This window comes from Balaenoptera ricei, chromosome 8, assembly GCF_028023285.1.
Source record: "Balaenoptera ricei isolate mBalRic1 chromosome 8, mBalRic1.hap2, whole genome shotgun sequence".
NCBI lineage: Eukaryota > Metazoa > Chordata > Mammalia > Artiodactyla > Balaenopteridae > Balaenoptera > Balaenoptera ricei.
The window spans coordinates 73,616,727-73,643,488 of record NC_082646.1 but is presented as its reverse complement, the minus strand read 5'-3'; the positions used below and the strand labels follow the sequence as shown (position 1 = coordinate 73,643,488).

At 34.9% G+C, this 26,762-nt stretch overlaps 1 protein-coding gene across 1 annotated transcript in view; it reads left to right on the top strand.

Moving 5' to 3' along the window:
* Nucleotides 1-26,762, top strand: part of SOX6 (SRY-box transcription factor 6) — a 340,990-nt gene that overhangs the window by 737 nt on the left and 313,491 nt on the right. Inside the window, exon 2 of the mRNA XM_059929925.1 lies at nucleotides 14,485-14,725. Within this exon, the coding sequence (XP_059785908.1) occupies nucleotides 14,485-14,725 (241 nt within the window). The remainder of the gene's footprint in view (nucleotides 1-14,484; nucleotides 14,726-26,762) is intronic.

The window sequence follows — 26,762 nt, the reverse complement described above, 5'->3', positions numbered from 1 at the left end:
TTAGAAGTATTATTTATATAAAACTATAGTAAATTAAATTGACCTTTGGTGAGTGCATTAAAATAGTGTTTTATTAATGCTTTTCAATTTACTCTTTTTTATTCTGTCATATATTTCTTCTGCATTTTTCTGAGTAACACACACTCCTGTGTTTGTTCCCCATCATGCCTGGCAGGGTTCAAAACATTCATTTGTTTCTTTCTTTATCCAGGTGTCCTAGAAACCTAACTGTTTGTGAGTTTGGTCCTTAGGCAAGTTTATCTTGATGTTGGAACTTTCAGCTTCAAATAGTGCTCTTAAGCTGCATGTGGAGTAGACCAGTGCCTGTCATCTTTTTGAGCTGTGGTACCGTTAAGAATACCTATTTTGTGATAATGAATTCACTAAAATGCCAAACAGGCTAGCATATCTGTGACCCCTCAAGTTGATTTTCTAAAGTAAATTGTGATGAGAGGGGAACTTTAAGGTAAGCTGTTTTCTTAACTCGTGAGGATGTTCTGGGGTAGCACACTAGTAGGAACTTGATTTTAGACCTGATTTAGAAATGCAAAATGGTGTGAAACAAGAAACACTTTTAAACATTTAAAGTTCGGGACCAGGGATTACTGATCCATCTATTTCTCAAATAGAAAAGCAAATAATCAAGCTTTGAAAGGTATTGGTGCATTTCATAGGATAGGGTATTTTAGACTTTTTATTTATTGTCAAACTAAAGTATACTGAAATGCTGCTTCTGTTTAAAAATTAATTCTGAGAAAAGGGGTGCAATCTTGAAAAGTTAGGGCTGCTTTGGTTGAAAATCAAGGAAAAAAGTTAATAGCAGGCGTCTGAATGGGTACCTAGAGTCCAGGACTCTGTTATCCTCACAAATACAGTTCTCAGCAGCAGATGTTGTATGCTTTGGTTTCTTCTATGTGAATGATTCACTCTCATGCCTACCCCTTTTGGGAAATAGTATTCTATGTATTTTACCCTGTTGACATAGTCCTAGTCTCTGGCCCACTTAGCTTTGGGTCATGGGTATATTGCCACTGGAAAAGTATTCCATGGAAATTTTATTTACTGTGATTTGTAAAAATTCAGAATCTCTTTCTTTAAGAATTTTTGTTTGAGTCCAACTATTTTTCTGTGCACTTTTGTTTAAAGGAAGTTACCGTTGATTTAATACCTACCAAATGCTAAGTAGTACTTGTAATATATTAATTTAATCTTCAGGAAGATGCGTTGTCTCTAATTTTACATATGGGGACAGGGACTCTCAGAGAGTTAAGTAACTTGTCAAGTTCACAGATCTAGTAAATGAGAGGTCTGGGATTTAAATCCCTCCTCTAAACCTTTTTACGAATCCACACTTTTCCTTCTGACAGTAGATTATGTTAAGACTGGTAGCAGTTTTCCAGTTCTAGGCACCATGGATGCAAATACAAGATTTACTTTTGAAGAAATTAAAAAATTAATAGATGAGGCATGTAAAAGTGTTTCTATATTGGGAAATTGTGAGGCGGTGCTTATATGAGAAGAAAAAACAAAGCTGGATAAATAATGCGGATTTTTTCCACCATAACTAAGCTTGGGAAAACTAGAACTTCTGTGGCTTGATAGGTGTGCATATAGGTACTTAGTAAAGAATCCCTTGGTGTGCAAGACAGTGGGTAGTCATACTTGTCTTCTATAATGATAACTCAAACAATTCTGTGCAATGATTCATGGAAACAATTGGATTCTCATCTCCTGGAGCCGTTTATGATAATATGTTACCAGCAAATGCAAGTGAGAAACTTCAAGGAAATAGCTGTAAGGAATGCGGAGGGGTGGTGGAGGTAATGAGGGAAAAATACAAGATAGCAGCACTTTATTTGTGAATCTAGACTGTTTGGTGTATATAAAAAATGTGGAAATTTCAGTTGGTAGTGAAAACCTTTCTTCAACTTTCACAGAGAATTACAATTTATAAAAATGAGTGCCCTTGGGTATGAGCTTTTTCTGTTTTTTCCCCCAGAAGTTAGGGTGTATGTAATGTTATACAGTTGTCAGATTTTAAGAGTATATTTAAATTAACTCTGCATTCCCTGAAATGAATTCTAGATGGGTGGTGTGTTAAATATATACTGCTCAAGTACTTCATCTCATTTTCCCTCAAGGCTGTCCTCAACACCTACTTTTGTAGTGAAACAGCTCCGATTGTATATGATGCTTCTGGTATGGCTTTTCTGGTAAGAGCTGTAAGGTAGAAATTGGATCTCATACTTCTCTGGACCTTGAAATGAATGGGAAGTGACATCCTTATTTTATGTCACGATTGTCTGTATAAGAATATAGTTAGCTGCTGATCATCTAGGCTACCCAGAAAAAGCATGCCAGGGCAAGCATGGATAGTTAATGACCAAAAAATTTACTGTATGAAAACCACAGTGAACCTTTAAGACTTGTGTGCCAATAGATTTAACTACTTCTGTAACCAATTTCGTTGTCAAACTGTCAGAGAGTCAAATGGATTGGTTAGAAGGTCACCTGTTCTCCTTTCTGCTTCCCCCTCTCCTTTTATAGTTGTTAACCAGTAATTAAATACCTCAAATCCTAGAAGTAGAAAGGAAGGAAAAAGGGAAAAATAAAGACAGAAAATTCCTTGACACTTGGATTAAATGACTATCTAGTATATCTAACCAGAATATTAAAAATAAAATTCTATAGGAAGTATATGAACTAATAAAGAAAAATTCAATTGATAATTGAAAATAGTTAATTCATTTAATTTAGATTTACTATCAGTTACCTTTAATTGTAATAGCATCTGCCCTGGACTTAGACCATCTGAGTTCAAATTCTGCCTTCTTTATTTATTAGATATGACCTTAGGCAAGTCTTAATATTTTTCTTTAAATAAAAAATTTTGTGCCTTGGTTTCCTTTTCTGTAAAAGAGGGATAATGTACATTATCTAACTCCTATATTTGTTTTGAGAACTAAGTGAGATAATACATGTAGCAGTGCTCAGCATAGGGATTGGTACTTCCTAAACGTCTAGCAAATACTATTTCTGTATCTTTTCAACTGTCTCTCCAACATCTATCCATCCATCCATAGCTGTTCGTCTGTCTGTCCATCTATCCATCTTTTGAATGTTTCTAACAACATAGATTGATGATTTGTTGTTTTTGTTTTTTGCCATAGAATATGTAAAACATTTAAAGTATGAAATGAATTTAATTGGCCAGAGGGTGGGGGAAGAGGAGACAGCCCTGAAAAACCAAGTTATGCACAGAGATCTAGAAGTTTTACTTTAAATCCTCTGGTTAAGTCTAATATCCTAATTTTATTTCTGCCTATTCATTTAATAAAATTTAAGTAATTAGGCAAATATTTATTTGAGTGTTTTCTTTGTGCAAAATATTGTACTAGGTGCTGTGGGAATACAGAGAAACCTAGTATTTTGTTCTTGCCCTTGAAAAGTTTATAATCTGGTTGGGATTACATATAAACATATAATTATAGCGTATATTTAAAAAAGATTGTGTAAGATAGTATGCATTGTGTTGAATAAGTTATATAAAAAATAAAATTTCAGAGCACTTATTAGAAGTGATTAGAAGGGTGGATCTAGTTACCTGGAATAGGCTCAATTGGTTTCCTAGTGATAAGAAAGGCAGTATCAGTCTAGTAGAGTAGAAGGTTAAAGTGTAGACTACTAGAAGATAAGTTTAGAAAGATTGATTGGATCTGGATGGAGGGCCTTGAATGCCATAGTCAGGAGTTTGGACTTTTTCTGTCATCAGGGGAGAGCCACTGATTTTTCTCGAGCAAGAGAGTGGCCTGATAGTAGGAGTGGCAGTAAGATTGATTTGGAGTTGGAGATACTGAAATTAGGGAAATCAGTTTACAGTCTGTTGCAAGAGTCTAGGTATGCAGTGTAATAAAGCCCTGTACTAAGGTGATTATGAGTGTGGTAAGAAGGTGTGAGCGTGAAAACATTATTAAGAAAGTGTTGATGGAGCTTAATGACAGGCTGGCAATGAGGAGCAAGGATAAAAAAGAGGAGATGGATATATAGTGTTCATGTTTTGAACTTGGATCATGCTGAGCATGATGCTCCTCTGGCTGTGAATGGATGAGGGAGGGTGTTGAGGAAAATGATGAATCCAATTTTGTTTTGTTGAGTATGACATAGCAAAGTACATCTTGGTATAATCTTGATGTACTTTTCTAGCAGTCATTTGAGGACTGTTGTATCAGGGAAGTAAAAGAGAGCTCATTGTTGGGGATCTAGATATAAAAATAATGATTTAGATGTTAAGGAATGAGATTTTGGTAAAAAGAATATAGAGAAAGAATAATGTTTAGGTTGGCAGCATTAACATGTGAGTGGCATTTTCTATGATTATCTATTCACCTTAATTTAAAAAAATAAGCTATTTGCTCATCTCTCCCTCCCTAATTTTTCCTCACTCTTTTTTCCCCAACATTATCAATTATCTACGATGTGTTGTACACTATGCTGCTCACTGAGGACCCAGTAATGAACAAGACAGACATAATCCCTATCTTCACAGAACACATAGAATAAACTTAAAAAAAAACAACCCAAAATTTATTAATGGTTTCTGTTGTTCTTCCACTTGCTATAAGCTTTTGATAATATTTACACAAGCATTTATCTCCCTGGGTCTGGAAGACATTGTCTGACAATAGGTTTCCTTTTCTCTTTTTGTGGACACTTTTTATTATTACTATATTGTAAGGAATATTCTGCAGGATCATAATTTTAGGAACATATTAAATTACTCATCATTGAAGTTAAAAAAATACTGATTGCCACCCCCCACCCCCACCCCCACCCCCTCCTTGTAGGGAGGTTTTTAGTGTGTTAAGCTTATAAGTAAGGTCCTTTGGGGAAAAAACTTTTTCGGCAAGGTGAAGGAAAAAGATCTTTCGTTTAAAACTATCTTATTCCTCACATGCAGACTTCTCTTAGTGATATGAAATTTATTTCAAATCACAATAAAACTTGCACTAGACTTTAGACTTTCCCCTTCTCTTGTTTCTCCTGTCCTTATTCTGCTTTTGATTTTGCCACAAAGTCAACCCAGTACCTTCATCTCACCCTTTCCTCCACTCTTTCCTAATAAAATGGAGGAATGGTGGAATAGGAATGCAATGTAAGATTGACTGGCCATTTCAGGTTTATAAAGGATGAGAAAGCATCCTTCAAAGGAATGATCTATCTGATTGCAGATGTCTGAATTTAAATGCTGAGATTCAAGCTCAGAGAATCTTATGTTGTTGATGGTCCCTAATTCATTGCACTTTCACTCTTTGCTGTGCTACCCCTTCTCCTTCAACTGATCCATTTTTGAGTTAGAGGATTATAAATGAAATCATTTAGAATAGAGATATCAGGTAAAAATGGAATATCAGGCATTATCTGTAAGATATACTTTTCTGATAAAAAGGGGGACATTATTTTTAAAATTTTTTTATTGAAATATATATTTCTGCTTTGTAAATAAGTTCATTTATATCATTTTTTTAGATTTGACATATAAGTGATATTATATGATATTTGTCTTTCTCTGTCTGACTTAACTTCACTTAGTATGATAATCTCCAAGTCCATCCATGTTGCTGCAAATGGCATTATTTCATTCTTTTTTATGGCTGAGTAATATTCCATTGTATATATGTACCACATCTTCTTTAGCCATTCATCTGTTGATGGACATTTAGGTTGCTTTCATGTCTTGGCTATTATAAATAGTGCTGCAATGAACATTGTGGTGCATGTATCTTTTTGAATTAGAGTCTTTGTCTTTTCTGGATATATACCCAGGAGTGGGATTGCTGCATCGTATGGTGGCTCTATTTTTTTTTTTTTTAAACTTTGGGTTTATTTATTTATTTATTTATTTATTTATGGCTGTGTTGGGTCTTCGTTTCTGTGCGAGGGCTTTCTCTAGTTGCGGCAAGTGGGGGCCACTCTTCATCGCGGTGCGGGGGCCTCTCATTATCATGGCCTTTCTTGTTGAGGAGCACAGGCTGCAGACGCGCAGGCTCAGTAATTGTGGCTCACGGGCCTAGTTGCTCCGCGGCATGTGGGATCTTCCCAGACCAGGGCTCGAACCTGTGTCCCCTGCACTGGCAGGCAGATTCTCAACCACTGCGCCACCAGGGAAGCCCTATTTTTACTTTTTTAAGGAACCTCCATCCTGTTCTCCATAGTGGCTGCACCAATTTACATTTCTACCAATAGCGTAGGAGGGTTCCCTTTTCTCCACACCCTCTCCAGCATTTATTATTTGTAGACGTTTTGATGATGACCATTCTGACCAGTGTGAGGTGATACCTCGTTGTAGTTTTGATATGCCTTTTTCTAATAATTAGCAATGTTGAGCATATTTTAATGAAAAGGAAGACATTATTGGTGAAAGAAGAAAACCCCTATGTTAGGAGTGTTTTGAAATGGGAAAGATAGTTTTTGCCATATTGGAAGGAATGATGTAAATCTGAGTGTTTTAAATTTTGAGTTAAATAGATATAAAATCACTTTAGTAAGAGAGCTTTTAAGAAAGCAGTTTGATTGGAGCAACATCTATATTTATATAGATTACTTAGAAATCTTCAGGGTATGGGAAAAACATGTCAAATTTTCAGGGCTTTAATACTAACCCAGCTATGGGTTACTGAAATCACTTTCATAGTGGCCCAATCTGGCCACCACATTTGGATAGGCATTCCAGATGCTGAGTGTCTCAGTAATAAAAGTTGTGGACATGTACCCTATGCTTGGTTATTTTTCTAAACTTGGATAGAGATAATAAATCAATTTTGTGAGGTGAATTTTCAACCTCAAAAATACAGGTCACTTTAGAAGACAATAAGGCATAACTTTTTTCTTTTAAGGAAAAGTTAAGACAAAAGCTTTTGAGCTTGGATGATACCTGTCTTTTTCGACCTGCTGAAAGGTTTCTAGGCTAGAAAGAAGTCTCTGAAAGCGTAGTTTTTATAATGGTGGTGCTGCTGACATACACTTAACATTATCAGGTCAAATGGCAGTGATACAATTTGTAGGCCTTATACTCTGGAAAGTTGTAGTACTCTTATTGGTATTTGTATTCACTTTTTGTTAATTGGTCTTTCTTGTTGTTTTCCATTTTAATTTACTGTAAGACTAATACGTCTTGTTAAATAACAAAGATTGCATCACAGCATTCAGCATTGAAATGCACTCCTTTTTGGGGGAAGCCAAATAGATGTGTTTACTCTGTAGAGAGATTTAGATTTGATTTTTTGTTTTCTTCGTGGTAATTATGTTTGCACTTTGCTGATCACTAGTTGTGCATTATTACAATGGAAGGTGACAGTTTGATTGTCTTCATTTGGAGAAACAAGTAATTTTATATTCACTAAGCTGTCAGGTAACACTAACTCACAGTACTAAGAGCTCCTGGCAATGTGGCTTGGCACCTATATTTAACTGCTTTGATGCTTGTGTAACCTCTGCTGAATCAGAAATACTTTGCCTGCTGGAAATGGTTTTCAGGGTTGTACAATGAGGTTTTCATTAAGTAGACAAACTGAAAATGAACTGCAAAGCCACGGTTGTTTCTCTCTTCCCTTTCCCCTTCGTCCCTCCCCCTTCTCCTCTCCTTCCCCACCCTCTCCTGTTCCCCTCCCCATTCCTCTTCTTCCTGGTCCTCCTCCTCTTATTTGATAAGAACCTGAAATTTATACCTTATTTCATTACATGAAAGAGAGAAATTGCTGGCTTGCTTTAGCTAAAGGAGAACCTCAGAGATTAACTTCTTTATATAATTTTGCTCACTGGCACTATGTGTGAGCTTTCATTTTTTGAAACTATCCATATAGTACAAATTTTCATTTTTCTCTTTTTTCTGGCAATATTAAAAAGTGAAAATAGAGGTGAGAATGGAAAAGTATAGTGACAGCTTGCTACCTACCCTTTCTCTCTGAGAAGTTATTGTTCTGGTTTATAATATTTATTGGTAATTGGATAAGATATCCATATTGGGCTTCCATATTTGTGGATTGGTTTTAAGCTGACAAAAGCACGTTTGGTATTCACTTTAAATATTATGGTTCTCATTTCATGTGAAGAGGAGATTCAAAGTGAATGTATATCAATAAATTCATTCTGCTATTATTTTAGACAGCTTTCTTTCACTCAAGCCACATAGAAGTCTTTCATTTGAGTTATAAAGTCATTGTGCTTGATTAAAATCCTCTTAGTTAGTGTGTATTTATAGTAGCCATTGTTTGGTTTTGCTCTTATTGTTAGGTGACTGATTTTATTTATATATTCTGGGCCTGGCTTTCCAAAGCAAAGATCTCAACAAGTTACTGGTAGATAAGCTTTGAGAAAAATTCAATATTGTTTCTATCAAGCAAAAAGTATAGATAGAGGTTACATGAAGGCAAGTTGTTTTGATCCCAGGAAGAAACTGGATACTCAGAGACACATGTAATAATTATAGGTTTTCCATAGGCAGTCAGGCAGGCAGGCTAGTCATTAGGCTGGTTGCCTGCCTCCTCCAGCAGATACTAACCAATTAGACAGAGATGGTTACGTGATGTAACATTATCAGGAGAAACAATTCATGAGTCAAAGCATTCCAAGACATATGAGCTCTAGTCCAAAGAACAGTCTTAAGCTATATAAAGTGACAGCAATATTGTCAGCTAAATATAAACTCTAGAAACACAAACTTTGATGACTTGAGAAGAATCTGTTCCAGGTAGTCCCTGTTTTGTAAGAACCTCAGAAGGCCTTTGAATACAGTTTTGGAGCTTTGGTGTGAAAAATTAGAAGCCTTAAATAAGTCAAAATCCATTAATTTAAGCCCTTTCCTAGACATACTTCAAGGGCTTCAGCGTATTTCATTTGCCTCATCACTATTGATTTGACAACTAACTCAAATCAGTGAGTTTTCTTCTAACAGATATTGTCTGTATATGTTACCATATATGCTCTGAAAGAGCCACTACAGACTTTAAAAGATAGGTTTATAACTCTGCAAGGTAACTCTGAAAGCTTATAAGCTTCTTTTTCATGGAATTTTCTCATTTGCTTATTAAAGAGTTGGAAGAGAGAGAAAAACCTGGCAGAAGCCTAGGGAAGATTGGAGGTGGAGTGAGGGACAGGCGGTAGCGCTGGATAAAACAGTACAAGAATCAATAACAACCCTCAGGCTTTACCTGAATGAAGCGGGAAAAGTTTTAAAAGGGTTATCTTCATTTTAATGTCTGAAATAAGGGTCCCTCCCCCGGCCTGTCCACCCTCCCCCCAATACTTCAACGTGGGAATTAGAGGTACAGGAAGAGGGTTTTTAAATCATTCTTTGCCCTAGGCTGGGTGGCCTGGCATCCTTTGTAGGGGTTCCTGGGTATTGTGCGTTTTGGCAGCTGAACATATCTGTTACTCATGCTCCTTAAAATGAGAGGCACTGTGTTATATTTTTGGAAAATTATTTGTTTATTTCTCAGTATCAGATCAATTGCAGCATTAAATTAACAGTGAACTACCTGACTGAAATAAGTCTACCTTGGTAGCCTGGGGCTGAGTTGCAAAAAGAAATGTGAATGTTGGCCTGAAATTTTAATTTTTTCTTTAAGTAAACCAACTATTAAAATGTTGCTTTATGTTAAAAACAGGGCTTCTTTTGAGTAAATGTAGCACACCTAAAAAGTGAATGCCATTTGATAATAATCTCAGAAGTAATGAAAACATTTTGAAAAAACAGGTTAAAAATATTGTTGTAATAAATTCAGTGGCTCCTTTGGATAATCATGTCAGTCCCAAATGATAGTTTTGAGGTGAATTCTTTCCAAGCAATGGTTAAGAAAAAAAAAAGTAATTTCAAGTGACTATGCCTTATGAGAAAGTTGTTTTAAAAAATCCTAACTTTTAGACATAAAAATAACTGTTTTTTCTTTTTTAAATAGCACCATCAAATAAGAAAGATTTAAAGTTCTAGAAAATAAGGTTTTTCTGAGATAGAGGACTTAATGTGTAGATATCCAGTCCTCATCATTTTATCAAGTCTTGGGCCAGCTAATCTTGATTTCTTGTTAAAGAACATAAAGGAAATTTACTGTCTGAGTAGATTGGTAATGGTCTAAACATTCAGATTTTATACTGGGGTTTTGGAGTAAAATAATTATAATCTTCCTAGAGGTACTACTACTGGCTTCCTAGAAAACTTTATCACTTACTGGAGCTTTTATCTCCTACAATCTCATTTTCAAAAGTCCTAAGCCCTGAAGTTCTTCCCAATGGCTGGCATCCTGGGAATTCACTTGATCTGCTGGGCAGAGACATTTCAAACTCGGGAACACATGATGGGAATTTAGTTTTATGTGTCCAAAGATATGTTATTCTCTTTGGAGATTTTACTTGATAATAGCTATGCCCCAGAAAACCATCTTGTTTAACCAATGTGATAAGTTGACAATGTAGTTTTTCTCTCTGATTATAATGTACTCTGTGTAGTCAATACACTGGTACCATGTGAGTGTAATTTCCTCTTTTATTTTATCTCCAATGCACTGTATTATAAATAAACAGTTAAAAAAAACACCAAACAAATCTGTTGCATCTCCTTATAAGATTGTACCACTGTAGACACTTGTTCTAGTAAAGTAGAATTGGGCGCATTTGATTGCATTTAAATTTTTCATGCTTCAGCAGTTTGGCTGGGAGCACAGTAAAGAAAAATCCCATGAGCGAGGATAGTTTAGAATAATAGAACTTGATTTTGTGTATTATAGCGGCAACATTTGCGCTGCTTTAGTTAGGGTTGTGTCAGCACTTCCATTATAAACCCCTGTTTTCAAGGGGTATAACTAGGGAGATATTTTTTTTTAATACAAATTAAAAAAACAATTCATTTGAATGATTTTTAAGTTATAATAGTGCAAAAATAAAACGAAGTTAAGTCACATAGAAATTGACCGTTTTCACAAGGATTTGAATTCTTTTGCTTATTAGTTGTATATGGCAGCAGCTAAAGTAAGATACTGTTCTAATACACTGGGAGTGAAAGTTTTTGTAATGAAAAATTACTAACATGAGGATTAAAAATAAAAGTAAGCATCCCATGTGAGATTTTAAATCATTAAAGCAAGTGTATATTTGATTTATGAGTTTCTATAGGAGAGTAGCCATGGTGCAATGACTATAGTAAAGGTATTACCAAAAGTCAAGTATCTTTGCAACTTCTAGAATACAGTTTAGTTGGTCTAGTAAAAGGGAAAGCTAAAGTAAAGGAGTGAAATGAATGAGGAAGTAATCAGTAAATTGAAGGATTCTATAACAAATAATTGTGCAAAAAATAATCAGTAAATTGAATCTAATAATCAGTAAATCTAAGGCATTTAAAACTGTATTAAAAAGAATTTATGCACATTTTCCTTTTAAAAATGCAACAAAATCACCATCTGAAACAAAAAACTACAACAAAACCATCAATAAAAAACAAACCTGAAAGAAGCCCAACAATTTTATCAAAAGGAAATGTCTACAGGGGGGCAATACCTAGCTAAAAGAAAAAGAATCACCTTTTTTTCTGCTAACAACATATTGAGAACTAAAGGAAACACAAGAAATTAAATAAAATATGATATGGAAAAGTATTCTTGGAACAAAAAAATGTTAATTCCTTTGCTAAAGGGAGGGATTTTGAAGTTGAGTATGCCTTCCTTGGTTTTTAAGTATTATTGTCTTACCTTTCCCCTCTTCTTGTCCTTTAATGATGATGTGAACTGAGGATGAACAGTCATATTTAATATTGCTTTTTTTTGGGCAGCCTGTCTTTTATTTGCAAACTTGATACACATTTGTATTTGTAGGTGCAAAATAAAAGACAAAGTGTGTGATGTTATAAATTGGTAGCTTTCCTGAATGGTCACTGGAGGAATCACCAGAAGACTGTTGATGAAGTAGAGGTGAAGCCTTTCCTCACTAATTGTATTCAGCGTGTAATTTCTAAACTTCCCTCTGAATTTTGATTTTCAATTAACACTCCCCATTTGAAAATAATTTTCTATTTAATGTAATTGCAGGAAGTAATTTATTGGCTGATTAAGACAGAGGGCCCAGCCTTCCTTAAGAAAACACTCTAACAAACCAGCCTTTAAACTCAACCCATAGCTTTGGACAGCTTTAGTCTATTTTTACAGCTGCATGGTTGTGTTTAATTAGGATTGTGCACGATTGTTCATTGGTGCAGTTTATAGTTGAAATTATTCTTAAGAGACTTTTCATTTTGGGTTTTGTGTTGTGATTAATTTATACTAAACCCACAATCACAGATATTGCTATTGGAAGGAGCCAAGTCACTTTATAATAAGAGGACGTTTGTTGGGGAACTAAAGTCACTCTGAGTTTTGTATTATGACTTTCAATTGTATTTAGCTGTTTTAAAAAGCAGCAGTAAATTCATTCTTTTGTCTTTAATGTGAATGATTACATTATTGGTACTGTTATTATCTGAACTATGAAAACACTCTTGTTGTTAATGGCAAGCTCTTGATAAATTTGCAGAGGAGTTATAATTTGCCTGGTTTTACTATAGTATTTATGAGGCTAATGAAGTAAGTTCTACATGATTCCTGTATTATAAGAAACATCATTTGGTATCATTTTCTGTAAGTTTATATGCATTCCTCCATTTGTCATTATTGATAGAAATTAGTCAAGGATATACTTATCTAATTCTTTGATAAAGTACTCTTTAGAAGATTTTTCTTTCTCCTCAAAGAAAACATAGATATACTTCTGTACTTTTTTTCCTCCATATTATTTGCTAGTATCAAGTCTAGTAGATTAAATTTTTATTATTTGTAGAATGATTATTATAAGTAGGTATCAGCATTTTAATGTGTTTCAAAGCACTTCAAAAGCCTGTAATACTTTTATTTAGAACTGTGCATAATTAGATTAGCTGATCTTACATTAATTTTTTTTCACTGTAGGATACTAAATCTCAGCCCCCTCATTAATTGTGAGAAATTTAGCATTAGCTGTTAAATCCTATGTGAAACATGGGCTGCTACATAAAAACTACTGTTTAAATTGGAATTAACTTAATTATTTTTCTTTGCACTTGATATTTCCTTCACTGCAATATTCATGAAAGCATGTGACAGATTTGTAAATTTAACTGTTAATCTCAGATTTCTAGACCCTTTAATCAGTATTTATTTGTCTGTAGAAACAGTACTAGCAAGTTAATGATTTGCTAATTTGAAAAATGCTCATGTGGTTTCCTATGTTAACTGATTTGTGCATTTTTTAAAAATAGTATGAAATCAATTAATGTTAAAGAGCAATTAAGGTGGAGATTTTATTCCTTTCGTTACACAGCAATTTTAGAGCTAACTACTATAAACCAAAAACAATGTAAAGTTTTAGAAAATATACTCAATTGCCTGTTCTTTTAAGTTATAAACTTCTGGTGATTTTATTTCTAAACATTTTGCTAGGAAAATCATCTCAATAAAGTGATATTCTAAAAGTTTTGAAATTCTGTTTAATAATCATGATTTTCTGATTGTATATGAAAGCACAGAATGAAGACCTTGTCTTCACTGTGCTGAGTGTAGTTGATGTTTACTTGTGGATACATAGAAGAATGTGCAGTAATTGTTTTTGGAGTTTTAAGAATATTATGAATAGTAGGCATTTTACTCTTCATAGTAAATGCTTTGAATCTTATATGTACTTTCTAATATAAAATAGATGCATAGTTATTTCATATACTCAATTAAAATGTCACAAAATTGCCTTAAAACTAATCTAGCATCATCAGCTACTCAATCAGTATGTCACTTAAAAGTTTACTTGTAGCAATTGACACAGCTTGAAGGTCTTTAGAAAAAGATCAGATTGACACTAATCAGTGTTAGGCCTAGTACTCATAATACAAGGTATAAACTAAGAAGTCAGGACCAAGTTTGTTTAGGATTTTCATCATAGATTGCTTACTCTCCTGATTATATTTTCTTACATAGACTTCCTTTGTTCCTACGTAAAGCATAAGAGAAATTTGGATATTTGTAATTTCAACTCATCCTCCAAACTGGTTCATTTGCTGTTCATTCATTCATTTTTTTTCATTGCTAGCCATCAACTGAATTACTCTCAATAATCTAGTTGGGAGAACTGGGAGGAAAAATACACACATACATATACTATACATTATGAAAACTTATTCCATAAAAATTTCATTTGTGGATTGGTAAGAAAGAAAATGTGCAGCAATTACTGGGAAGAAGTTTGCTTGAGTTAAAAGCAAAGAGGGAAAGTGGAACAGATAAGCTAAGAGTTCTTTTTCAGTGGTTTAGAGTAGATCATAAACATTTCTGAAGTTAGAGAACTTTCCTTTTTTCCTGAATTAGTCACATGTAAGGGATGGTTTATTCTTTTGTCATTGACAGCCCTTTTAAAAATCCATGCTGTTTCCTTATTCTGCAGAAGAATGTCTTCCAAGCAAGCCACCTCTCCATTTGCCTGTGCAGCTGATGGAGAGGAAGCAATGACCCAAGATTTGACCTCAAGGGAAAAGGAAGAGGGCAGTGATCAACATGTGGCCTCCCATCTGCCTCTGCACCCCATAATGCACAACAAACCTCACTCTGAGGAGCTACCAACACTTGTCAATACCATTCAACAGGATGCTGACTGGGACAGTGTTCTGTCGTCTCAGCAAAGAATGGTGAGCTTTTAAAATCTGGCCACTCTCACCAAGTATGTCTGTTATTATGGGCTCATTACAAATAAGTGTTTTAGAGAAAGCTCAGAGTCTGTATCATTAGAGTTATTTGTGTTCAGGCGCTGAAAACGACCACCTTGTATATTATTAATATATTAATACTATTTAGTGGGAAAAATTGGAAAATGGTTTGTGGTTTTGTTTATGTCCATTATTAGGTTGACTTGCCAAAAGATATTTAATTTAATTTCGGGGGAGATTTGGTTATCTTATTCTCTGATTCTCTGTATTTAAGGTGGTGACCTTGATAATACCACAAAATAGGTAGTATGATCCAATAAAGTGTGGCTATGTATTAATATTGAAAAATTATAATAAGCAAACATGTCTATGTGAATGAGGTCATATAGTGAATACATCTTCAGTGAGGAAATGCAGGTATTTATCATTTTTAACAGTCATTCTTGATTTATAATAAAGCTTTTCTCACTTATGTGCCTATATATTAACTTCAAAAGGACATGCAAAGCTCCTGAGTATCATTCAATCAAACTGCAGGAGTTTGCCCTAAAGGTAGAAAAAACAATGTCCAATCCATGCAGTGTATTAGCCAGCTTTCCCATGTTAAATTCTACCTGTAACCATCAAAGCAGACACCATAATAAGTGACATTATTTATCGAGTTTAAAGCAAAAATATTAAATTTTTTAACATTTAAAACTGACCAATCTTAACATATTTTATTAGATTAGGAATTTTAAACCCTGTTTTACATGTCTTAACTTTTGGCTAAATTAATGAAAAATATTTTAAGTGGGAAATGGGGAAAAGTTTTATTCCTTAATAAAAAATAAGGTAATATTTAAAAATGCCTTTACTCTAATAGCATTTTAAAATTCTTGCTCTATGCTTAATGTTTCAGAACCAATTCAAAGACTTAATTTTATAATTTATGGAGGTAGACATTTTTCTTTTTCAGATGATTTTGCAGGCACAATTAGTACTCTGAAGCAGTAGCTTAGAAATAGCGGATTGGACTAGACTAGACTAACTGTTCTAGACTAACTTTAGGTTGAAAGGGGATCATCATTATGCAGTTAGACCCCCTGGAAGATTTGTTTTCCTTGCACAGGGGGAAGAGAGAAGGTATAATAAAGCAAGGCTAAAAGTCTGTTTTTTTGATTGAACTTAAGCGGTTCATTTTATAACTCCAATATAGCATGGGTAAAATAGATATTCAGTCACTCTCACTGGCTTTTTGGCAAGATAATAGGGCTATGTTCTATCTTTATTTCAACAAATCATTATGGTGCACCTCCTCTGGGCCCAGCATTCTGCTGGGTACTGGTTGTCTAGTAAACAAAACATGCATGATTATGCCTTCATGGAGCTTATATCTAGGAAAGGGAACAGAAATAAATATACACACACAAAGATATAATTAAAATTTGATATGTGTTAAGAAGAAAAAGAACATAATGCCATGTGAGAACATAATGAAATAAACCTCATTTAGAATGGATGGATAGGAATGCCCTCTTTGACCTAAGGATGATAAGAACTAGCCAGGCAAAAAATAGAAGAAAGAGTAAAAATAGCAGAGGGAACATCATGTATGAAGTATTTGAGGTGAGAAAGACATAGCTGAGTTTCAGAAAGTGAAAGATAGTCCTTGTAGCTGAAGTGTAATGAGCGAGGGTGCGACGTAACGTTAGATATGGTTGGAGAGATTGGTAGGGGCTAGTTATCCGACAAGACCTTGTAGGTAACATTATGGAAGTGAGATTTGATACTAAGTGCAATGGAAAGCCATCGAAGGGTTTAAGAACATTTCAGAAAGATAGTTCTGACTGTATTATGAATAGATGGGGGAAGATGGAGTGAAAGGAGGAAGACCTGCTGGGAAGCTATTTCAGAAGTCCAGGTAAGAGATGATGGTGGCTTGGATTAGTGTGGAGGCAGATGGGCCAGAGAGAAGGGTTAGGTTCAAGATATATTTTAGCTTTTATGCCAAATATACTCATGGACAAATCAGAATAACTACACTGGAAAATACAGGTTGAGGCAGAAATAATACAGTTCAAATTCTACTTCTTTAGAGCACTCTTTACTTACTTTTCTTAGTATAATTTAGTTGGTATATTGGCAAGTGCAAAATTACTTCGGTGAGTTATTCTCAAAGTTTTATGATCTAAAATTTTGTCAGAAAATAAATATTAATAATTTGCTTACCAAATTTACAAGTGGGATTTATGGTAGTATAAAATAGTTTAAATTTACAAATATGTTATATTAATATAAAGAAATCATACTTGCTGGAAATGTTTTCAAACTTTCATTCTCTTCTGATATCAAACATTACTTTGTACTGGAGCCTTTGTGTATTCTGAATGTCCGGAAGCCAAAATATTTTGTTTTAGCTCCCACTCTATAGTATTTCCCAGCTGTGTACTTATATGGTATAATAAAAGGATTTAACAATTGGGAAATAGCAGCTGCATTTGGAAATTCCCTTTTCATTTGATAGATTCAATAATGTATAAGTGTAACATCAGACCTGTAATGACTTATACTGCAAGTATCATATCACCGACCAATTTTTCTTTACAGCAAAGGAAAACAATAGAAGGATTTTAGATTTCTGGACAGCCTTGCAAACCTACATATATTGAGTGTATGTGTTGCAGTGGGGTGACTGTGATGAGAGTAAAACTTAATGAACACTTTGCCTCATTCTACATTCAAGTAAATATTAAATCTGGAAGAATTGTTATGAAGTTAAGTGAAACTTGTAGTTCTCTTCAGTGGATCCTATTTGTTACGCACTGTAATTGAACCTCATAAAATCAGCATAGAGAAATAAAATTTAAAAGAAAGTCTAAAAACAACAACAGAGATTTTATCAGCGTTTAACTCAGTTTCCATTGTAATTTGCTTTCAGTGATGGCCCTCACTCATGAACAGTTAGAAACAGGCACTAAAAGTTTCTTATATACTGGGTTCAGGAAGGGTTTTACTTTGAAATATCAACACCACAGAGGAGCTTTTCTGTAAGACAGAGTAAAGACAAAACAGAGAAGTTCTGCTAATCCCTACTTCTGGATTAGAAAAAAAATCTTTAGATGTTAAAATTCGGATTAATTATTTTGATGTTGCACTCCAACAAAATATGAGACTATACAGTTTCAAATGAGTGAAAAAATTCATTGTGGAATAAGCAAAGGAGAATAGAAACTTAGAGAACAGAAATTTTAGAGATCAGCATTCCAAGACTGATTGAAGTCTAAAAAAATTTTAGACTCTGATTTTAATTACCATTACTTATATTATGGACACCAAAATGTTCGATTTTAAATTTAGTGTGCTATGTTAATTTGTAAGATCCGTTTGAAGGCTGAAAAGTTAGTGTAAATAAGAATTCACTGTCCTTGTTTGCTATGTACAACCACTACTATTTTCATTATGGTACTAGTGTACCAGCACCTTTTTTGTAGAGGAATTTTGACACTTCTTTGAAATATATTTTTGCTCCCATTAGAACTGATTCATTAGACAGGAATAAATTCACATAACTTTTTCATCAAAAAATGTATAGTGTATCATTCTTTTTAATGTAAACAAGCATGAAGAACATTTTGTAGTAATATTTAGTGGCTAGCATATAATATTGTGTGTAATGATTATCTGCTAACGATTACTTGAGTGTGTAGCACCTACTAAGTTCTAAGCACAGGGACTTTCTTGTGAATAAGACAGGTATGATCCCCTCACAGAGTGAGACAATTTTAGACAATGGTAAGTGCAATAAAGAAAATTAAATAAGAAAATGTGATTGAATGACTACTTTAAACAAGCTAGGGAAGGTCTTTTTGAAGAGGTGACATTTGAGTTGAGATTTGAATAATGAAAGGGAGACAACTATGCAAAAATTTGGGGGAAGACACCCAGCTAGAATATATAGTAAGTGCAGAAACCTCTTGGTTGGTGTATTTGAGCAATAGGAAACAATGGAGTGTCTGCAGTGGAATGGGTGAGGGAGAGAATGGTATGAGATGAAATCTAGGAGGCAGGCAGATGACAGATACTATGGGGTATCATAGGCTACAGTGAGATGTTTCGACTTTACTTCAAGTGAAAGAGGAAGCCATTGGAAGATTTTAAGAAAGAGACTACCATGATTTGATTTATGTTTTTAAAAGATCATATTAGCTGCTGTGTACATAATGGATTGCAAGAGATAACACCACAAACAAGGGTACCTATTAGGAAAACTGTTGCAGTAGTGCAGGTGAGAGTTTGACGGTAAGTGGAAGAGTGGACAGTTGGGGAGTTTATTCTTTGAAGAGTTCCCATAGAGTCTGAAGAAGACAAGATTCACACAGAGGGTGAGAATATGTTATGTAATATACATGTGGGCAGAAATTTAGTCAAGAATGAACAGGAAGTGAAGTCGATGAGACCAGGGCATGGGGAAGGGTAAGGCTTGCCTCCTGGACCAAGAATGGTCCCATGTGAGGACAGAAGCTTTTTGCCTAATAGGGAGATATTTACAGGTGACTTCCAGGGTAGGTTATGGGAATGTGGGCTAGACACCAACAGTATCTCTTACAAGATCCCCAAAGTGACAGGGTTCTAAGTGGGACCTCTTGCATGCATGTGCACCTGTGCACTTACATGCATTCTCATACTGATATATATTTTAAGCCAAAATGGGATTATATGCATTTGGCTTTTAACTACTAGTCTAATTAGGTAGAAATAATCATACTGGACCCTCAGGCCCAGAATATCAGAACTCCTTATTTTAGAGACCTACTTAAATTCCCCCAAGTTTTATCTTCTAGAAAAGTTTAAAAAATAATATTCCACTATGAATAAAAGATGCCAATAAAGTTGTTTGTTGTAATTTTTAAAAAAAGTAATAATAGGCATGTTGAGATATTTAGTAAATAATTGTTGGGAACAATACTTTCTTGCTTGCAAACAATTTCTCCTCTCTGCCTTTCTTGCTTTCAGTTCAATGAAGTTGCTAATCAACTCTGAAGTGTTCTATGTAGTTCGCTTTGAGTCATAAAAATTCTGTGTGGACTTTGTACCATTCCTGGGAATGGAGCTGTTGCCATTACATGATAACATAGTCCAGGAACTTTGGGTGAGGATTTAATCCTTCCCAGCCATGCTTTATGTTGTGACAGACTTTTAGAAGATTTCTAATTTTGTTACCTTTTAAAAGATTTTAAAAACTTGAATTGTTGCCAGTTTTTGTTAAGATTTAGTAATTTAAGGTAGTAGGTAGCACTCAAATAAAATTTATTTATTTTTTATTTTTATTATTTTCCTCACATTTACTTTAGAAAGTGTAGTGAAACCCACTGGTTCACCTGGTCTGAACTATGTGCAGGGTTTATGTTCATCTTTTTGGTACCTGATTGGGTCTATGAAGCACTGGGGAAAAAAAATCCATACACTAGGGAAGTTTAGACTTCTTGAGAAATTTAGTTACTGCTACTCTCATTTTAGGATTTGGATATTCATTCACTTTAAGTAAAATTCAAACCTAGACTTCTGGTAATAAGTGAAAATGTTCATCCTTGCCCCTGAGTCATGAAACAACATTCTCCAGGAAGCCCTGTGGGAGATTTCCCATTTTCTATAACTTTGAAAATATATTAGCATACAGTATTGTCCGTTTTTAAACCCATCTCAGAAACTTAATGACAGAAATTTACTTACAGTTTGGACCAAAAAATAAAACCATATTTATGGCATGGTGTAGGTAGTGAAATAGACAACTAATGCTGTCTAGTGCTAACACATTGACCACCTTTATATATGCACACCTTGCTTATGTGCACTGTTTCATTCCTGCTCTTAAAAAATGTATATTTAAAAAAAAACTTTCCTAAACCTGGCTTATTTAAACAAAACGATTATTGGCATGCTATTTGGAAATATGTCATTGTTTATGGAAATTTGAATTATTTTATCATTATTTTTATTGATATAATGCATCTTTCTAAATATACTTTTTGGAAAAGATTTCTTACTTACATAGCTATTATCAAAATCTTTATAAAAAGTAGAAACATTGACATGCTCTGGAATAGTTGGCTTTTTCCCCCCCGGGCAAGAAGGAATCAGGTATGCATGCTGATTAACACACTCCAGTCATTAACGTGTGATTATGTGGGCTGCATATTGAGCACCTGCCAAAATATAAAAATCCAGTACTTTGTTACATCTGTGCAAAGACTTTTTTGCATTTCTTTTGCATTTTGACAGTTCAAGGAAAATCAGACCCCAGTATCTTCTTTTTTTTTTTCAGTGTAATAAAATTGTGTGTATAGAATGTTTTCAAGGAGATAGGATATGTCATGTTTATTTTTATTTTAATCTTTCGGGCTGTATAAGATCCAGTGACTGGGGTTTGCAGAACTCTGACTGTAATATGAATCTCTTAATGAACTTCATCACCATGATTCACTTACAATTTACAGCATTCCTTCATGTTCATAAGGATTATCTTTTCTGGGATTCAGCCAATATTCCTCTAGTTTGCTTTATTTTTATGGGATACCTTTATGTCTCATAAATATTTTGTTTTCATTCTTTCACCAATATGCTGTTAGTGTACACCTCATAGTGATGCCAGGGCTGCTATGGTTTGATTTTTCCTATCCAATATCCATTTGCAAATATTCCTTCATGACAAAAGTGTAGCTTGGGCTCTATAGCATTTCCAGACACTTAGGAAAAGTCACTTTTCGATAATTATTTAAAATAAGATTGGTTACTCAGAAAATCTGGTATGATCTCGTCTAACAGCTTGATTGAGCAGGCCTATTCTACTCAGCTTTTCTTTTCTTGATGGATTTAAATGGCATTTGAATGTAGTAGAAGATTTTTTTTTTTAAATAAGCTTCTCGTTAAAATTGGTCAGTATTAATCATAGGAAGCTGATCTCAGGACACCAATAATTTTCTAATTAAAGCAGAACTTCACAAGCAAATTTCAATCTATAGGTGGTTCTAATTAACGTACACTTTCTTGTACAGAATTCCTTCTTCCTCAGTGATGATTTGGATATATCACTGTAATGAAATATCATAACCGGAATAATGAAATCTGCACATTTCTGTAATGTTTCTAAGCATTATGGTATAGAAAGTAATGTATATAAATATTATATAGCATGCAGTCATTTACATGACTAATTTGAACTTTTTCAAGATTAGAATGAGATACGAATTTTAAGGTCCTTCTAGATTAGCATGAATAAGATGATGATACATATGATAGTGTGTTGCTTTGGGAGCAGAAAGCTGGGGTTGTGTTTCTACTCCTCCAGATCTACCTTCTTGTTTTAATTTGAAGAGGGTTACTTTCCATAAAGTCAACTTAACATGACAAATCCTGCTGCCACCATTTATTTGGAGATGAGATTGTAAGAGCTCTCTTTGATTATTGAGTCAAACCACCTGCACTAAGCAGGAAAGATCCTACTTTGTTCCTTCCATGAACATATCTAACCTTTCTTGAACACATCTAGTGAATGTGCCTTAATTACCTTGATATGCAAATTATCCCACTGTTTAACTGTCCTCTGTAATAAGAAGTTTTCCTTGCTTTCCAAGAGAAATGTAACCTTTTTAAAGAAGAACAACTTCAAGCTATTATTCCTTTTGTTAATATAGCTTTCAATGTGATGACATATTTATTTTTTATACCCTTAACCTCTTAAGTATTATTTTGGTATTACTACAGTCCCGTGACCTCTAGGCATTATTTTTCTAGGTGATGCAAGTTGAGTTCAATAGTATGTCTCTGTGTAAACCACATCCTCAAATCCAAAGTATGAATTACACACCTTTGCTAATAAAATTGTACATTCAGGTAAAAATTAGAAATTAATACTTATGCATGTTATCTCTCTTCTTTATATTTAATTAGCACCCTAGAAAATGGGAAACCCGATTTAATAAAATGATTAGAAATTATTTTGTAAACTTCTGCTTTGATTATAATTTAACTCTAATTTGTTTTTGCTGCCAGTGTACTGAGAAAACCTAGAATACAATAGTTTCAAGTTCATCAAACTTTTGGGAAGAAATGTGCCCTCAGTCAAGCATAGATAGATTATTGTGGTATAATAGAAGAGACTCATTTACCTTGAACCACAAAGAATTAGAACTTTTTGGAAATTAGCATTATTTAGGAATTTTTTTGTTAGTTCTAGTGGTTAATTAGTAGTTTTTTTACATTACTGTGGGCTAGCCAGGATTAAACTAAAGTAATCCATGAACAAATTGAGAAAACCTTTGCTCTTGAATTCAGAGTTAATATTTGGCCTTCAGTTGTATTAATTTTTTTGTACATGGTATGCTTCTACCAAAATGCCTTTCTTGTTTTTGATATATTCTGATACATTTTGATATATATTCTGATATATATGTTCTGATATATATTGTATGTGAAGTTGATTAAAGTTCATTTATTTTGCTTTCTGTAATTGACAGTAAAATTAGAGTTTAGCTCTCCTTTCAGCTACTGTTCTCTTGGATCCGTGAGGAATGCCACAGTAGGGCAAGGAATGAATCTGAATCTGAGTTTTCGGATTTTTCAAAATTAAGAGAGAAAAATAAAAATTCACACCCCTCCCTTACCCAGAGAGAAAGGACGGGCTCTGTGATTGTAACTGAGCCATCGATTCAAGGTTGTGTGTTGTCTTCAGGTACTTGCTGCTTTGTGGTAAATTGGTGACAGTTTTGTGCCAAGTTTTCCTTTTTCTGGAAATGTAAATACAGATAGATGTTGATAGATAGATAGATAGATAGATAGTTTTATAAGCACATAGCCTCCAAAGAATCATTTTTAATCTCTGTACTTGTTTTATCTGTAAAAACTTAGCGAGCTAGAGATGTTATTTAAAAATTACTAGACTACAAAGAGTTTCCTGTTATGCCATTATATATATTTACTTGACATATTAGAAGGAAATTAAAGGCTTTTGTGGTGAAATTCTCAAAATTGGGAATTTTACTTGGGCAAGATCCTAGTGAAGACAGGAGATTGTTGAGTTCACAGAGTGGCTGGGAGGGCTCAGTGTGTATGACATATAGAGCAACCCGCTCTCTAGTTGCTTTTCCATAGGCAAACTAGACCATGAAAGGACTTCACTGTTAATAGAGTGTAATCTCTCTTAAGGAACAAATGGATTTGACTGACCTTGACTGGGCTCTGGTACTTTTTATTGTTAAGATTTGTGAGGAATTAAGAGGACACTCTGGCTATTTCTTTTTTTGTGTGACCCCAGACTCATCATTTTTATTTTATTTTATTTATTTATTTTTTTAAAACCCACATTTGTTTATTTATTTATTTTTGGCTGTGTTGGGTCTTCGTTTCTGTGCGAAGGCTTTCTCTAGTTGTGGCAAGCGGGGGCCACTCTTCATCGCGGTGCGCGGGCCTCTCACTATCGCGGCCTCTCTTGTTGCGGAGCACAGGCTCCAGACGCGCAGGCTCAGTAATTGTGGCTCACGGGCCCAGTTGCTCCGCGGCATGTGGGATCTACCCAGACCAGGGCTCGAACCCGTGTCCCCTGCATTAGCAGGCAGATTCTCAACCACTGCGCCACCAGGGAAGCCCTATTTTATTATTTTTAAAAAATTTTATTTATTTAAAAATTTTTTTCCTGTTCTAAGCATTTTATATGTATTGAGTCATTTAATTTTTATAATAACCTTATAAGGTAGGTGCTAGTACTATCCCCATTTCATTGATGAGGAAACCAAGTCACCAAGATTTAGTGACTTGCTCAAGGTCCCAAAGCTCAAGTTCACTCAGGTGGCTGAGTTAGGATTTTTTTTTAACATCTTTATTGGGGTATAATTGCTTTACAATGGTGTGTTAGTTTCTGCTGTATAACAAAGTGAATCAGCTATACATATACATACATCCCCATATCTCCTCCCTCTTGCGTCTCCCTCTCACCCTCCCTATCCCACCCCTCTAGGTGGTCACAAAGCACTGAGCTGATCTCCCTGTGCTATGCAGCTGCTTCCCATTAGCTATCTATTTCACATTTGGTAGTGTATATATGTCATTGCTACTCTCTCACTTTGTCCCAGCTTACCCTTCCCCCTCCCCGTGTCCTCAAGTCCATTCTCTATGTCTGCGTCTTTATTCCTGTCCTGCCCCTAGGTTCTTCAGAACAAGTTTTTTTTTTTTTTAGATTCCATATATATGTGTTAGCATACAGTATTTGTTTTTCTCTTTCTGACTTACTTCACTCTATGACAGACTCTAGGTCCATCCACCTCACTACAAATAACTCAATTTCGTTTCTTTTTATGGCTGAGTAATATTCCATTGTATATATGTGCCACATCTTCTTTATCCATTCATCCGATGATGGACACTTAGGTTGCTTCCATGTCCTGGCTATTGTAAATAGTGATGCAATGAACACTGTGGTACATGACTCTTTTTGAATTACGGTTTTCTCAGGGTATACGCCCAGTAGTGAGATTGCTGGGTCGTATGGTAGTTCTATTTTTAGTGTTTTAAGGAACCTCCATACTGTTCTCCATAGTGGCTATATCAATTTACATTCCCACCAACAGTGCAAGAGGGTTGCCTTTTCTCCACACCCTCTCCAGCATTTATTGTTTGTAGATTTTTTGGTGATGGCCATTCTGACTGGTGTGAGGTGATACATCATTGTAGTTTTGATTTGCATTTCTCTAATGATTAGTGATGTTGAGCATTCTTTCATGTGTTTGTTGGCAATCTGTATATCTTTTTCGGAGAAATGTCTATTTAGGTCTTCTGCCCATTTTCTGATTGGGTTGTTTGTCTTTTTGATATTGAGCTGCATGAGCTGCTTGTATATTTTGGAGATTAATCCTTTGTTACTTGCTTCGTCTGCAAATATTTTCTCCCATTCTGAGGGTTGTCTTTTGCACAGCAAAGGAAACCATAAACAAGACTTTATGGTTTATGGTTTCCTTTGCTGTGCAAAAGAAACATGGTTTCCTTTGCTGTGCAAAAGGTTTATGGTTTCCTTTGCTGTGCAAAAGCTTTTAAGTTTCATTAGGTCCCATTTGTTTATTTTTGTTTTTATTTCCATTTCTCTAGGAGGTGGCTCAAAAAGTATCTTGCTGTGATTTATGTCAAAGAGTGTTCTTCCTATGTTTTCCTCTAAGAGTTTTATAGTGTCTGGCCTTACATTTAGGTCTTTAATCCATTTTGCCCAGCCTCATCATTTTTAAATAGACAACAAGACATAGGTAGTTATCATATTGATAGTTGTTTCTGGGGGCTTAATTACTACCCTTTTTCCTAGTGGATCCCAACTACCTTACTTTTTCCCTAAAAGCTTAATATCTTATTTTCTATTTTTACTGAAGCTACTCTTATACCTTTGAATGATTGTAGAATCCCCCTTTCTTATCCCCAGTTTCTGTCATGAGTTGGGGACAGGTTTGCCAGAAGCTGGATTAAACAGCATTTCAAAAGATCATTTTTGCCATACTCCAAGCACTCCTCTTCCCTGCCAGCTCTGAGCTAGTGTCAAACAACAGGTTTCTGGTACCTTGACTCTCCTATTTTCAAGGCTATTCCTATTTTTGTTATAGGGTAGGGAGGTTTTTTGTTATAGGGTAGGGAGGTTTTTTACTTTGCCTCCTTTGCTTTAGTTACTCAATTCTTTTTTTTTTTTAAATATTTATTTATTTATTTTGGCTGCGTCGGTTATTAGTTGCAGCACGTGGGATATTTTGTTGTGGTACATGGGCTCTTTGTTGCGGTATGCGGGCTTCTCTCTATTTGCGGCACGCGGGCTCCAGAGTGCACAGGCTCAGTAGTTGTGGCACGTGGGCTCTGTAGTTTCGGCATGCGGGCTTAGTTGCCCTGCGGCATGTGGGATCTTAGTTCCCCAAACGGATTGAACCCGCGTCCCCTGCATTGGAAGGCAGATTCTTAACCACTGGGCCACCAGGGAAGTCCCTAGTTACTTAATTCTGATGTCTGAGGTTTGTCC